Genomic DNA, 12,823 nt, shown 5'->3' on the forward strand with positions numbered 1-12,823 from the left:
TAATGGATTAGTCCACTCAGATAATGGATTAGTCCACTCAGATAATGGATTAGTCCACTCAGACCATGGATTAGTCCACTCAGATAATGGATTAGTCCACTCAGACCATGGATTAGTCCATGGATTAGTCCACTCAGATAATGGATTAGTCCACTCAGATAATGGATTAGTCCACTCAGATAATGGATTAGTCCACTCAGGCACGAATCAGACAGGTGTCTTGTACACCATGAACATATTAAGGTATCTGTTTTTTATTTTTAATACAACCTGTTTTTGCTTTTTCATTATGGGGTATTGTGTTTAGATTGATTAACATAAAATTTAAATATCACTTTTAGAATAAGGCTGTGACGTAACAAAATATTGAAAAAGTCAAGGGGTCTGAATACTTTCCGGATGCTCTGTATAGCTACAGAAATAAGACAGATTCTCTTCTGTTGCGTGTTTGAGTTTTTGTTTAATAGCCTACTGATTCCCTGAGCGCCAAGCCTCACGCAACCACAACATGTCTGATTAAAACCAGTTTGTGAAATGTTTATCTTTGCCGTAATAAAGGCTTCAGACTTTTATTAGAACAGCCTCCCTGTAATTACTTAACATTTATTTTGTGCTCTTTACACTGTTCCAAATTGTCCCAAAAAAATTGGATTATAAATATAATGAATCATATCATTATCATTGGTAGGCTTAGTATAGCAGCCTTGTATAACCACTATCTAGCTGTAGGCCTAAGAGCGCATTTTGTTTAGTCTTAATACCATAATTTACTTAAGCCTGTATCAATAGATCATTCATTTGTTCATGTCATCCCACAGAATACGAGTCATTCATGATTTGAAATGGATTCAAGCATTTTATTTAAAAAAATAAAAAAAAATAGCATAAACAAGAAATAAACCGTTCCATTTCGTCAATTGCATTCAAGAATGAATGTGACTGATTTTAGTCTTTGCTGTAAAAAAGGCTTTACAAAATATACATAACGTGACAGACTCTCTGGTCCGCTGCGAATTGACTTAGTGGTGTTTACAACAGACTCTCTGGTCCGCTGCGAATTGACTTAGTGGTGTTTACAACAGACTCTCTGGTCTGCTGAGAATTGACTTAGTGGTGTTTACATTGTGCCAAACGGTCAGAGAAATGATTTTGTAATCTATACAGCACCTGTTTGGCAGTGCTTGCTCCTTACCTTCTTCTTCTTGATCTCCATTAATTTCCACAACTAACATTTATTCCATACATCTGACTTCCCCTTTACCTCTTAAGTAAACATTCCCCCGTTTCGAGATTGCCAAATCCTCTGCATCTATTTTTCTGTAATGTGTTTGTTATAACCAATTTATTGATGTGATTATGATATGCTATAGGTCAGGCCCTATTGGTCACACCGTCACATGCATGCGAGGTTTTACGTACATTTTTTACATTTATTTTATTTAACCACAGAAGTCTGTCAAGAACAAATTCTTATTTACCATGACGGCCTACCCCGGACGAACCCAGACGACGCTGGGCCAATTATGCACTGTCCTATGGGACTCCCAACCACGGCCGGATGTGACGCAGCCTGGATTCAAACCAGGGACTGTAGTGATGCCTCTTGCACTGAGATGTAGTGCCTTAGACCGCAGCACCACTCGGGAGCCCATAACCCTTGTCTCAGGGTTGAGGGAATGGGGAATGTTTTTCCTAAACAAATCAGGGATTTCGGTAACAGACATTTTCAGTCAGAAACGGATGTAATTATGTTGCAGCTTCAGCAACACGGAGAGTGCGCTGATGTTCTGTGGTGGTCGCTGCAACAGTAGCTCGCTGTCATATTTATGTTTTGTATACTGTACTTGACTAAAACACATAGGACGAGTCTAGACTGATGAAAATAGTCTTGGCCTCTAAACCTTCAAGCTGCACACTGGACCCTATTCCAACTAAACTACTGAAAGAGCTGCTTCCTGTGCTTGGCCCTCCTATGTTGAACATAATAAACGACTCCCTAGCCACCGGATGTGTACCAAAAACTCACTAAAAGTGGCAGTAATAAAGCCTCTCTTGAAAAAGCCAAACCTTGAAGCAGAAAATATAAAATAACCTAAATCTGCCTATATCGAATCTCCCATTCCTCTCAAAAATTGTAGAAAAGGCTGCTGCTCAGTAACTCACTGTCTTCCTGAAGACAAACAATGTATACAAAACGCTTCAGTCTGGATTTAGACCCTATCATAACACAGACTGGACTCGTGAAGGTGGTAAATGACCTTTTAATGGCATCAGACCAAGACTCTGCATCTGTCCTCGTGCTCCTAGACATTAGTGCTGCTTTTGATACCATCGATCACCACATTCTTTTGGAGAGATTGGAAACCCAAATTGGTCTACACGGACAAGTTCTGGCCTGATTCAGATCATATCTGTCGGAAAGATATCAGTTTGTCTCTGTGGATGGTTTGTCTTCTGACAAATCAACTGTAAATGTCGGTGTTCCTCAAGGTTCCGTTTTAGGACCACTATTGTTTTCACTGTATATTTTACCTCACTGCTATGCGGACAATACACAGCTGTACATTTCAATAAAACATGGTGTAGACCAAAAATCACCCTCCCTGGAAGCCTGTGTTTCAGACATAAGGAAGTGGATGGCGGCAAATGTTTTACTTTTAAACTCTGACAAAACAGAGGTGTTAGTTCTAGGTCCGAAGAAACAAAGAGGTCTTCTGTTGGATCTGACAATTAATATTGATGGTTGTACAGTCATCTCAAATAAAACTGAAGGACCTAGGCGTTACTCTGGTCTCTCTTTTGACGAACATATCAAGAATATTTCAAGGACAGCTTTTTTCCATCTTCGTAACATTGCAAAAATCAGAAATGTTATGTCCAAAAATGATGCAGAAAAATTTATCCATGCTTTTGTTACTTCTATGGTTAGACTACTGCAATGCTTTACTTTCCGTCTACCCGGATAAAGCACTACATAAACTTCAGTTAGTGCTAAATACGGCTGCTAGAATCCTGACTAGAACCAAGAAATTTGATCATATTACTCCAGTGCTAGCCTCCCTACACTGGCTTCCTGTTAAGGCAAGGGCTGATTTCAAGGTTTTACTGTTAACCTATAAAGCGTTACATGGGCTTGCTCCTACCTATCTTTCCGAGTTGGTCCTGCCGTACATACCTACACGTACGCTACGGTCACAAGACGCAGGCCTCCTAATTGTCCCTAGAATTTCTAAGCAAACAGCCAGAGGCAGGGCTTTCTGCTATAGAGCTCCATTTTTATGGAATGGTCTGCCTACCCATGTGAGAGACGCAGACTCGGTCTCAACCTTTAAGTCTTTATTGAAGACTCTGCCAGTCTCTGCCTGGCTGGTTCCCCTCTCTCCACTGGGATTCTCTGCCTCTAATCCTATTACAGGGGCTGAGTTACTGGCTTACTGGTTCTCTTCCATGCCGTCCCTGGGAGGGGTGCGTCACTTGAGTCACTGACGTGATCTTCCTGTCCGGGTTGGTGCCCCCCTTGGGTTCGTGCCGTGGGGGAGATCTTTGTGAGCTATACTCAGCCTTATCTCAGGGTGGTAAGTTGGTGGTTGGAGATATTCCTCTAGTGGTGTGGGGGCTGTGCTTTGGCAAAGTGGGTGGGGTTATATCCTGCCTGTTTGGCCCTGTCCGGAGGTATCAGTGTCTCCCGACCCCTCCTGTCTCAGCCTCCAGTATTTATGCTGCAATAGTTTGTGTCGGGGGGCTAGGGTCAGTCTGTTATATCTGGAGTATTTATTCTGTCTCATCCGGTGTCCTGTGTGAATTTAAGTATGTATGCTCTCCCTCTTAATCTCTTCTCTCGGAGACCTGAGCCCTAGGAACATGCCTCAGGACTACCTGGCCTGATGACTCCTTGCTGTCCCCAGTCCACCTGGCCGTGCTGCTGCTCCAGTTTCAACTGTTCTGCCTGCAGCTATGGAACCCTGACCTGTTCACCGGATGTGCTACCTGTCCCGGACGTGCTGTTGTTTTCGACTCTCTCTCTACCGCACCTGCTGTCTCTAACTGAATGATCGGCTATGAAAAGCCAACTGACATTTACTCCTGAGGTGCTGACCTGTTGCACCGTCTACAACCACTGTGATTATTATTATCTGACCCTGCAGGTCATCTTTAAACTTTTGAACATCTTGGCCATGTTCTGTTATAAATCTCCACCCGGCACAGCCAGAAGGGGACTGGCCACCCCTCAGAGCCTGGTTCCCCTCTAGGTTTCTTCCTAGGTTTTGGCCTTTCTAAGGAGTTATTCCTAGCCACCATGCTTCTACACCTGCATTGCTTGCTGTTTGGGGTTTTAGGCTGGGTTTCTGTACAGCACTTTGAGATATCAGCTGATGTAAGAAGGGCTTTATAAATACATTTGATTGATATACTGTACTTGACTAAAACACATAAGACAAGTCAATACTGTACTTGACTAAAACACATAGGACGAGTCTATACTAGAGGTATAGTATAACTAGTCCAACGCTCTAACCACCTGCCACTTATTGTACTCGACGAGGAGCCCGCCTGTTACGCGGATGCAGTAAGAAGCCAAGGTAAGTTGCTAACTAGCATTAAACTTATCTTATAAAAAACAATCAATCAATCATAATCACTAATTAAACTAGTAATATCATCAACCATGTGTAGTTATCTAGCGTGGCCTGCGTTGCATATAATCGATGCAGTGCGCATTCGCGAAAAAGGTACCTAACCATAAACATCAATGCCTTTCTTAAAATCAATACAAAGAAGTATATATTTTTAAACCTGCATATTTAGCTAAAAGAAATCCAGGTTAGCAGGCAATATTAACCAGGTGAAATTGTGTCACTTCTCTTGCATTCATTGCACGCAGAGTCAGGGTATATGCAACAGTTTGGGCCGCCTGGCTCGTTGCGAACTAATTTGCCAGAATTTTACGTAATTATGTCATAACATTGAAGGTTGTGCAATGTAACAGGAATATTTAGACTTAGGGATGCCACCTGTTAGATAAAATACAGAACGGTTCCGTATTTCACTGAAAGAATAAACCTTTTGTTTTAGAAATGATAGTTTCCGGATTCTACCATATTAATGACCAAAGGCTCGTATTTCTGTGTGTTATTATGTTATAATTAAGTCTATGATTTGATAGAGCAGTCTGACTGAGCGGTGGTAGGCACCAGCAGGCTCGCAAGCATTAATTCAAACAGCACTTTCGTGCGTTTTGCCAGCAGCTCTGCTGTTTATGACTTCAAGCCTATAAACTCCCGAGATTAGGCTGGTGTAACCGATGTGAAATGGCTAGCTAGTTAGCGCGCGCTAATAGCGTTTCAAACGTCACTCGCTCTGAGAATTGGAGTAGTTGTTCTCCTTGCTCTGCATGGGTAACGCTGCTTCGAGGGTGGCTGTTGTCGTTGTGTTCCTGGTTCGAGCCCAGGTAGGAGCGAGGAGAGGGATGGAAGCTATACTATTACACTGACAATACTAAAGTGCCTATAAGAACATCCAATAGTCAAAGGTATATGAAATACAAATGGTATAGAGAGAAATAGTCCTATAATTCCTATAATAACTACAACCTAAAACTTCTTACCTGAGAATATTGAAGACTCATGTTAAAAGGAACCACCAGCTTTCATATGTTCTCATGTTCTGAGCAAGGAACTTAAACGTTAGCTTTCTTACATGGCACATATTGCACTTTTACTTTGTTCTCCAACACTTTGTTTTTGCATTATTTAAACCAAATTGAACATGTTTCATTATTTATTTGATGCTAAATTGATTTTATTGATGTATTATATTAAGTTAAAATAAGTGTTCAGTCAGTATTGTTGTAATTGTCATTGTTACAAATAAATAAATATATATATATTTTTAAATCAGCCGATTAATCGGTATCGGCTTTTTCGGTCCTCCAATAATCGGTACCGGCGTTGAAAAATCATAATCGGTCGACCTCTAGTCTATACTGTATATGGAAAATGTCGACCAATCAATTGGCCAAAAGAACAGACGACTCTCGGTCGACCAATCAATTGGGGACAGCCCTACACACACAAGCTTTCACACACCCCCATAACAGACACACCCCATAACACACACACACCCCCATAAACAACACACACACCCATAACACACACAACACACCCATAAACACACACACCCCCCATAACATACACATCCCACGCCCTCCTGTTAGGGCGTCCCCAATTGATTGGTCGACCGAGAGTCGTCTTTTCTTTATTGACAGCCCAACAACCTATGAACCCCCCAGTAACACACATTCGAGCCTCGATCAAATCTACCCACCCATCACACACCTCCAGTAAACTCAGACACACACACACCAAATACACCAAACACACAACACACACAACACCCCTATACTCATCCAACTCATAACAATTCCATCACCTTCCAACAACGACCACCCATAACACAACACCCCACACACACACCCCCATAACAGACACACACACACCCCATGAATAACACACACCACCCCCATAACACAACACACCCCATACAGACACGCACACCCCCATAACACACCACTAACACCCCCATAACAGACCACACACCCCCATAACAGACACACACCCGATAACACACACACACCCCCATAACAGACACCCACCCCCATAACAGACACCCACCTGTTAGGTCACTGCGGCGCTGCATCCTGTAGGTGTCCTTGCCCTCACACAGCCGGCGGATATAGAAGCCCATCTCTGTGACATCATCAACACGCTCCGTCACGACCAGGTCCTCCTGCACCAGGTAGCTACGGAACGACCCCGACTACACACACACACATAGTGAATCATTCATCTGATACTTTAGCAGACAACTACCCAACAACAATATGTTCTCTACCCCTCTACTCCTCCGCCCCTCTACTCCTCCGCCCCTCTACTCACAGTCTCAGGTCTGTTCTCACCATGAGACTGTGTTAGCCTGCTGAGCTAAAGGTTTGTTCTCACCATTAACTGCATGAAGAGGTCCATGAGGTCTTGAGGAGGCAGAACCACTGAAGTGTTCAGGGGAATCACAAAACATGTCCTCAGAGTCAGGTCCAGATATGCCGTCAGCTTCTACACACACCAGAACTATGTCAGAAAACTCTCGCTTATGTCTGCCATCATGCATTACAACAACATAACAGCCAGTTGTCATGTAATGGAATGTTTGTGTAGTTGTATTTAGGCCGTATGTTTGTGTGTCCGTGTGTGAGCGTGTGTCCGTCACTAGTGTAGCACACACACCCGCAGCTCCCGTTTTGGGTTGCTGTCACCCCGGAGGTTGAGCCCCCTTGACAGAATATAAACGCGTCATAAGCAATGATTTTTTTATTATAGGAAATTACCTTTAAAACTGCAAAGGTCTCTCTTAGCCTAAATTCAGGACAATCATTGTCCAGCAGGGAACCTTTATTTTAATTGTTGAAAAAAAAATGTTTTGGGAATTTTCTAAATAATTCCAATATAATTCAATTCCATGTTGGCTCTATTCCTGGAAATGTCCTTGTCCGGAACAAAGCATTCCATTTTCAACACTCTAAAAACTGTTAATAATGGATATAAACAGAAACATGATGTTATGTAACCCTCTGTGACTTCACTGTTAATGGATATAAACAGAAACATGATGTTATGTAAAAAGGAAGAGGAGGAGAGATGGATCTTGGTGGAGAGAGCATCGTCGTCAGACCTCGTCTCAACCTTGTAGTCTTTATTGAAGACATTTCTGCCTAGTCTCTGCCCTTGGCTGGTTCAATTCCGTGGTACTACATGTCGTCATGTTCGTTTACGGAATCTTCCGGATTTCCTTGTGCATTTTGTCTGTCCGTCTAAGACGGCTACAGGGTTGGAATAGGCCCACTTATGGAGCTAAGATATCTATTATTATTGGGAGAGTTTGCCATCTTTCTTTGCGCTGATGGTTATCATGTTTTTCTCACTTTTTCCATTGTTCTTACGGTGCAGGTTGGTTGCCCCATGTAGTTCAGGTCGTGGTCGGTCGAGTTTAAGTCGGGTTTTCGGGCCTCCTTTTGAGCGTCTACCAACTTGGTGACATCGTCCAAACATTTGACCCAGTGAAACAAATCGGGAGTAGGAGTATAGCTTCTCCGTCTACGTTTACATTCTAAAGTTTGGTTCAGAGGGAATGAGACGGCAGGTTGGCGTTGTGTGCCACAGGAGACGATCCTGTGGCCGGTTATATATCTGTAGTCCAGTTGGGGGAGATTCTTTGGTGAGCTATACTCAGCCTTTATCTGCAAAGGGGTGGTTCCACCACGGTTGGTGGTTGGAGAGATTTAAATTTACCTATCTACGGTCTAAGTGTTGTGTTGGATGTAATTCAGTGCGTGCAAAAGTTATGGCTCGAGGGTCTATTATGCAGTGTCTGTTCGCCCTAGAGAGCTCCGTGCAATGAGGGTAGTCGCTAGTGCTTGTCCTCGAGGAAACGCGCTTCGTTTCTCTCGTGGCTGCGGAGATTCTAGCCGTGGTCTGGATGGCGGCTCGGACGCGAGTGGCAGGTAACCATGATAAGGTAGATGGCGCTCCACATATAGACGTACTCACTTCAGTGTGTCTCCGGGGTTAGGAGGCTAGGTAGGCTAGAGGATTGTAACGAGTGGCTTAGGAAGGCTGCATGGGGCCTTTGATCTCACCATGGGAGTTATTTTTGGGTTGCGGTTTTAGGAGTTCTTACGAATGCACGAGGCGTACTGTTAGGGTATTTAGTGGCTTGGATTCTCTTTGGGTGTCCTCAATGGGCGGGTTCCCTTCAGGTGTCCACGCTGTGTAGCATGGGCTTCTTCTAGTTAGTGGCTTATAGAGGAGGAGGTTGCATTCTTTTTGCTCTCACGACGCCTCGCCTTGGTTATTTTGCCTTCTCTTTATCGTGCCTTGTATTTCAAGAACTGGTGCGGGTGAATTTGTGAGGCGCGTAGGAACATGCCTCAAGGCACTAACGACGGCGGTTGGCCTCCGCAAATTTGAGCTCTATGCTGCAGTGGACCGCCACAAGGGTTTCCACGGGGGTGGGTCTGTGGTCATTTGTTGTAAAGTAGTGGAATGTTGTCTCCTGTCTAACTGACTTGGCCTAGTGTAAATGAAGAGTACGAAATGTATGTATTCGCGAACTCGTTATGTGCCTCTGGGTCAGGCTTATGTGATATGCTTGGCAGCTGCGCCATGGATCTGGGGGGACTCGGTCCCGATTATTCAGAATTGGGTTGGATAGGGCCATCGGGTCAGTTAAGGATTGTTGCTACCCTGTCCGGCGGACCAGTGCTGTCTGAAAGTTTTCTCTTCGTCAGATTTTGTCGACCTATTTGACTGCTCTTCCAGTACTTTATGCCTTTTCTGGCCATTGCAAACATTGGGTTTGGCACAAATTTTGGACACCGGGATTTTTTTTCCTAATATGATAACATGTGGGTTGGCCATCCTGTACCTGATTTGAAATACCCAATTTGATGGGTATAGCTAATGTTGCTACATTGTTCTGCTGTGTTGTGGGTGTGTGTGGTGTGTGTGGGTGGTGGTCAGGATCCTGCAGGCAGCTGTGGGTGACCTCTAGCAGGGCAGTAATGCAAGGGCGGATACAGTGCACGGAATAATTGGGTGTCCGCTCGCACTCTCTACGCTCTGGGACTTCTAAAAGCATTCATATACCTGACTGGGGCTATAGAGGTGGCATGCCTGTCCATACTAACCTCCGAGACAACTTATTCGGTTCATGAAATAGCACTGAACATTTACCCTCCTGAGGGGGTTGTGCGTAGACTCTGTGGTGGGTATGGCGAACCCTTGTGGCCGTACTTTGGTGTAGTCAACCACACTGTGATTAAGTTATCTGATCTGACCCTGCAGGTCATCTCTCTTAAAACTGTTTTGAAGGCATCTTGGCCATGTTCATGTTATACCCAATCTCTTCGACGGCTTTCGCGCAATTTCTAATTGCGCATCGATGGATACGAAAGGCACCCGGCCAGGCCCTTCCAGCAGCCTGTTCCCCTCTAGCGTTTTTCCTGGCTATAGAGCCTTTGGCCCCTTCTAAGGAGTTAATGATACTGTCACTTGCAGCTAGCCTCAGGAGGTATCGGTACACCTGCCGTTTGTCCTAGCTGGGCTGGTATGTATGGGTGTAGTATAAAGCGCTGGCGTTTCTGTACGGCAGCTCTTGTAACTGGACCCGGCTGATCGAGTACGGAAGGTTAGGAACGGAGTCTTCGAGTACGAACCTTATAAGTAAGGCACGCATTCTCAAGGTACTAACTCTCATGTGTGATCTCGCACTATTGCACCCAGGGATGGACTCGTACTGGCTTTATACTCTCTCGCAGACTTTTTGCATAAGGTAATAATAAGCCACCACGCTCCAATCAACTGCTTAGAGATACACAACGGGGTAGCTTTTCTGGGACTAATAATATACTTACATTTATGGCATCTGATGTATGGAACAAAATTTATCTCTGGAACCGGGAGAGGGTTATTATACAAATAATTCTTCGCTATGAATTGCAATATTATTTAAGTGGGCAAATAACGCTTTTCTTGGATTAGAAATACTCTCTATTTCAACGTCATAGCCATTATGTGGGGCTCACCTCATAACATTCAGTTCGAGTTGTGACGTCCGCTCTGTATAGTTCTGATCTAGATCGGGGAGGCACATGAGGGGTTAAGTGAATGTAAGCATCAGACTGAATGTGTTCATGGTTTTTATATCCATTGCTCAATCAGATGAAATCACGAGTGGGTGCTCATTAAAAGACACATTCATATGTCTTTCTGAGTTAATTGAACAACAAATCATAACTGCATTTGGAAGGGTCCGACAGGAGGGCTACATTATGACAATCGCATGGTTTTCTGTTTATGATGTCATTAGACAGTCGGAATTGTCACTAGTAGTGGGTTACTCCATAAGTCATAGTTTATTGTTTGTATATCCATGTTAACAGGCGCGAGGTGAAAGTCACGTAGAGGGGTTTTACGTATACTCATCATGTGTTTCTGTTATTATCCATTAACGTTGAAGGGTTCTAACAGAAGGGGCTTACTCCACACGATTCTAGTGTTTTCGTGGGTTGTATATCTCATTAACAGTCGTGAAGGTCCAGAGGGGGTTACATAACATTCATGGTTTGCTGTCTGATTATCCATTAACAGTGACAGTCACATGACGTGTGTTACATAGATCAGTTGTTTCTGTTTTTATATCCTATTAGACCAGTAAGCGTTCAACAGGAGGGTTACAGTAACAGGTCAGTGTGTTCTGTGATTAACTATCCATACATTTAGCGTGAATGTCTACAGAGGGGTTATCATAACATCTGTTCTTGGGTTATATCTCATTATTAAGCAGTGAATGTCCAAGGAGGGTTACTAACATCATGTGTTTCTGTGTTTACTATGTATTCCAGTTTAATTGACACAGTGAAGTCACAGAGGGCGTACATAATCATCATGTTGTCTGTCTTATATCGCATTACAGTGAAGTCACCAGTAGGGTTACGTGAACACTGTAATGTTTTCTGTTTAAGTATCCACTTAACAGTGAAGTCCATCCGAGGGGTACATAACATATGTTGTGCTGTTTATAATCCATTTAACAGTGAGTCATCAGAGGGCTCTACAGACTAATCATGTTTGTCTGTGTTTTAGTTCCTATGTAACAGTTGGAAGTCACAGAGGGTTAGAGTAACATCGATGGTTGATTCTGGTTTATATCATTATTAGCATGTGAAGTCACAGAGGGTTACATAAACATCATGTCTTCTGGGTTTGTAATATTCGCATTAATCAGTGAGTCACAGAGGGCATTACATAACATGCATGTCTTCTGTTTAACTATTAACAGTGGGAACGTCACAGAGGGGTTACATAACATCATGTTTCTGTTTATTCCATTAACAGTGAAGTAAGAGGTTACAAACATCATGTTTCTGTTTATATCATTAACAGTGAAAGTACAGAGGGGTAATAACATCATGTTTCTGTTTATATCCATTAAACAGTGAAGTCACAGAGGGTTTACATAACATCATTTTCTGTTTTATTATCCATTAACAGTGAAGTCACAGGGGTTACATAACATCATGTTTTCTGTTTATATCCATTAACAGTGAAGTCACAGAGGGTACATAACATCATGTTTTGGTTTATATCGCATTAACAGTGAAGTCACAGAGGTTACTACATAATGTTTCTGTTTTATATCCATTAATACAGTGAAGTCACAGAGGGTTACATAACATAATGTTTCTGTTTATATCCATTAACAGTGAAGTCACAGAGGGTTACATAAATATGTTTCTTTGTTTATATCATTAACAGTGAAGTCACAGAGGGTTACATAACATTTTCAGTGTTTCTTTGTTTTATATCCATTATACAGTGAAGTCACAGAGGGTATCATAACAATTCATTGTTTCTGTTATATCGCTCATTACAGTTGAAGTCACTGAGAGGGCTTTACATAACATGATTGTTCTTGGTTTAGTAGTCTCTCATTATTGACAGTGAAGTGTCACAGAGGGTTACCTAAATAGTTCGTTTATATATTACAGTGTACAGTGCTTCATTACTCATGTTGTTTAGTATCGCATTAAAGGAGTGAAGTCACGGAGGGCTACAATAACATGATGTTTTCTGGTTTATATCCATTAACAGTGAATGTCACAGGAGGGTTAACATAACATCATGTTTTCAGTGTTTATATCCATTATTACACGTGTGAAGTCACAGAGGGTTACATATACATCATGTTTCTGTTTATATTCCATTATTTG

The 12,823-nt window shown here is 42.7% G+C and overlaps 1 protein-coding gene across 1 annotated transcript in view; it reads right to left on the minus strand.

The window, feature by feature from the left end:
* Positions 1–12,823, minus strand: part of LOC112072055 (integral membrane protein 2A) — a 19,538-nt gene that overhangs the window by 4,336 nt on the left and 2,379 nt on the right. The window contains exons 4-5 of the mRNA XM_024139469.2: positions 6,999–7,109; positions 6,672–6,816 (exon numbers count right to left, since the gene is read on the minus strand). Coding sequence (XP_023995237.1) covers positions 6,672–6,816; positions 6,999–7,109 — 256 coding nt within the window. The remainder of the gene's footprint in view (positions 1–6,671; positions 6,817–6,998; positions 7,110–12,823) is intronic.

Source organism: Salvelinus sp. IW2-2015, unplaced genomic scaffold, assembly GCF_002910315.2.
Source record: "Salvelinus sp. IW2-2015 unplaced genomic scaffold, ASM291031v2 Un_scaffold1810, whole genome shotgun sequence".
Classification (NCBI taxonomy): domain Eukaryota; kingdom Metazoa; phylum Chordata; class Actinopteri; order Salmoniformes; family Salmonidae; genus Salvelinus; species Salvelinus sp. IW2-2015.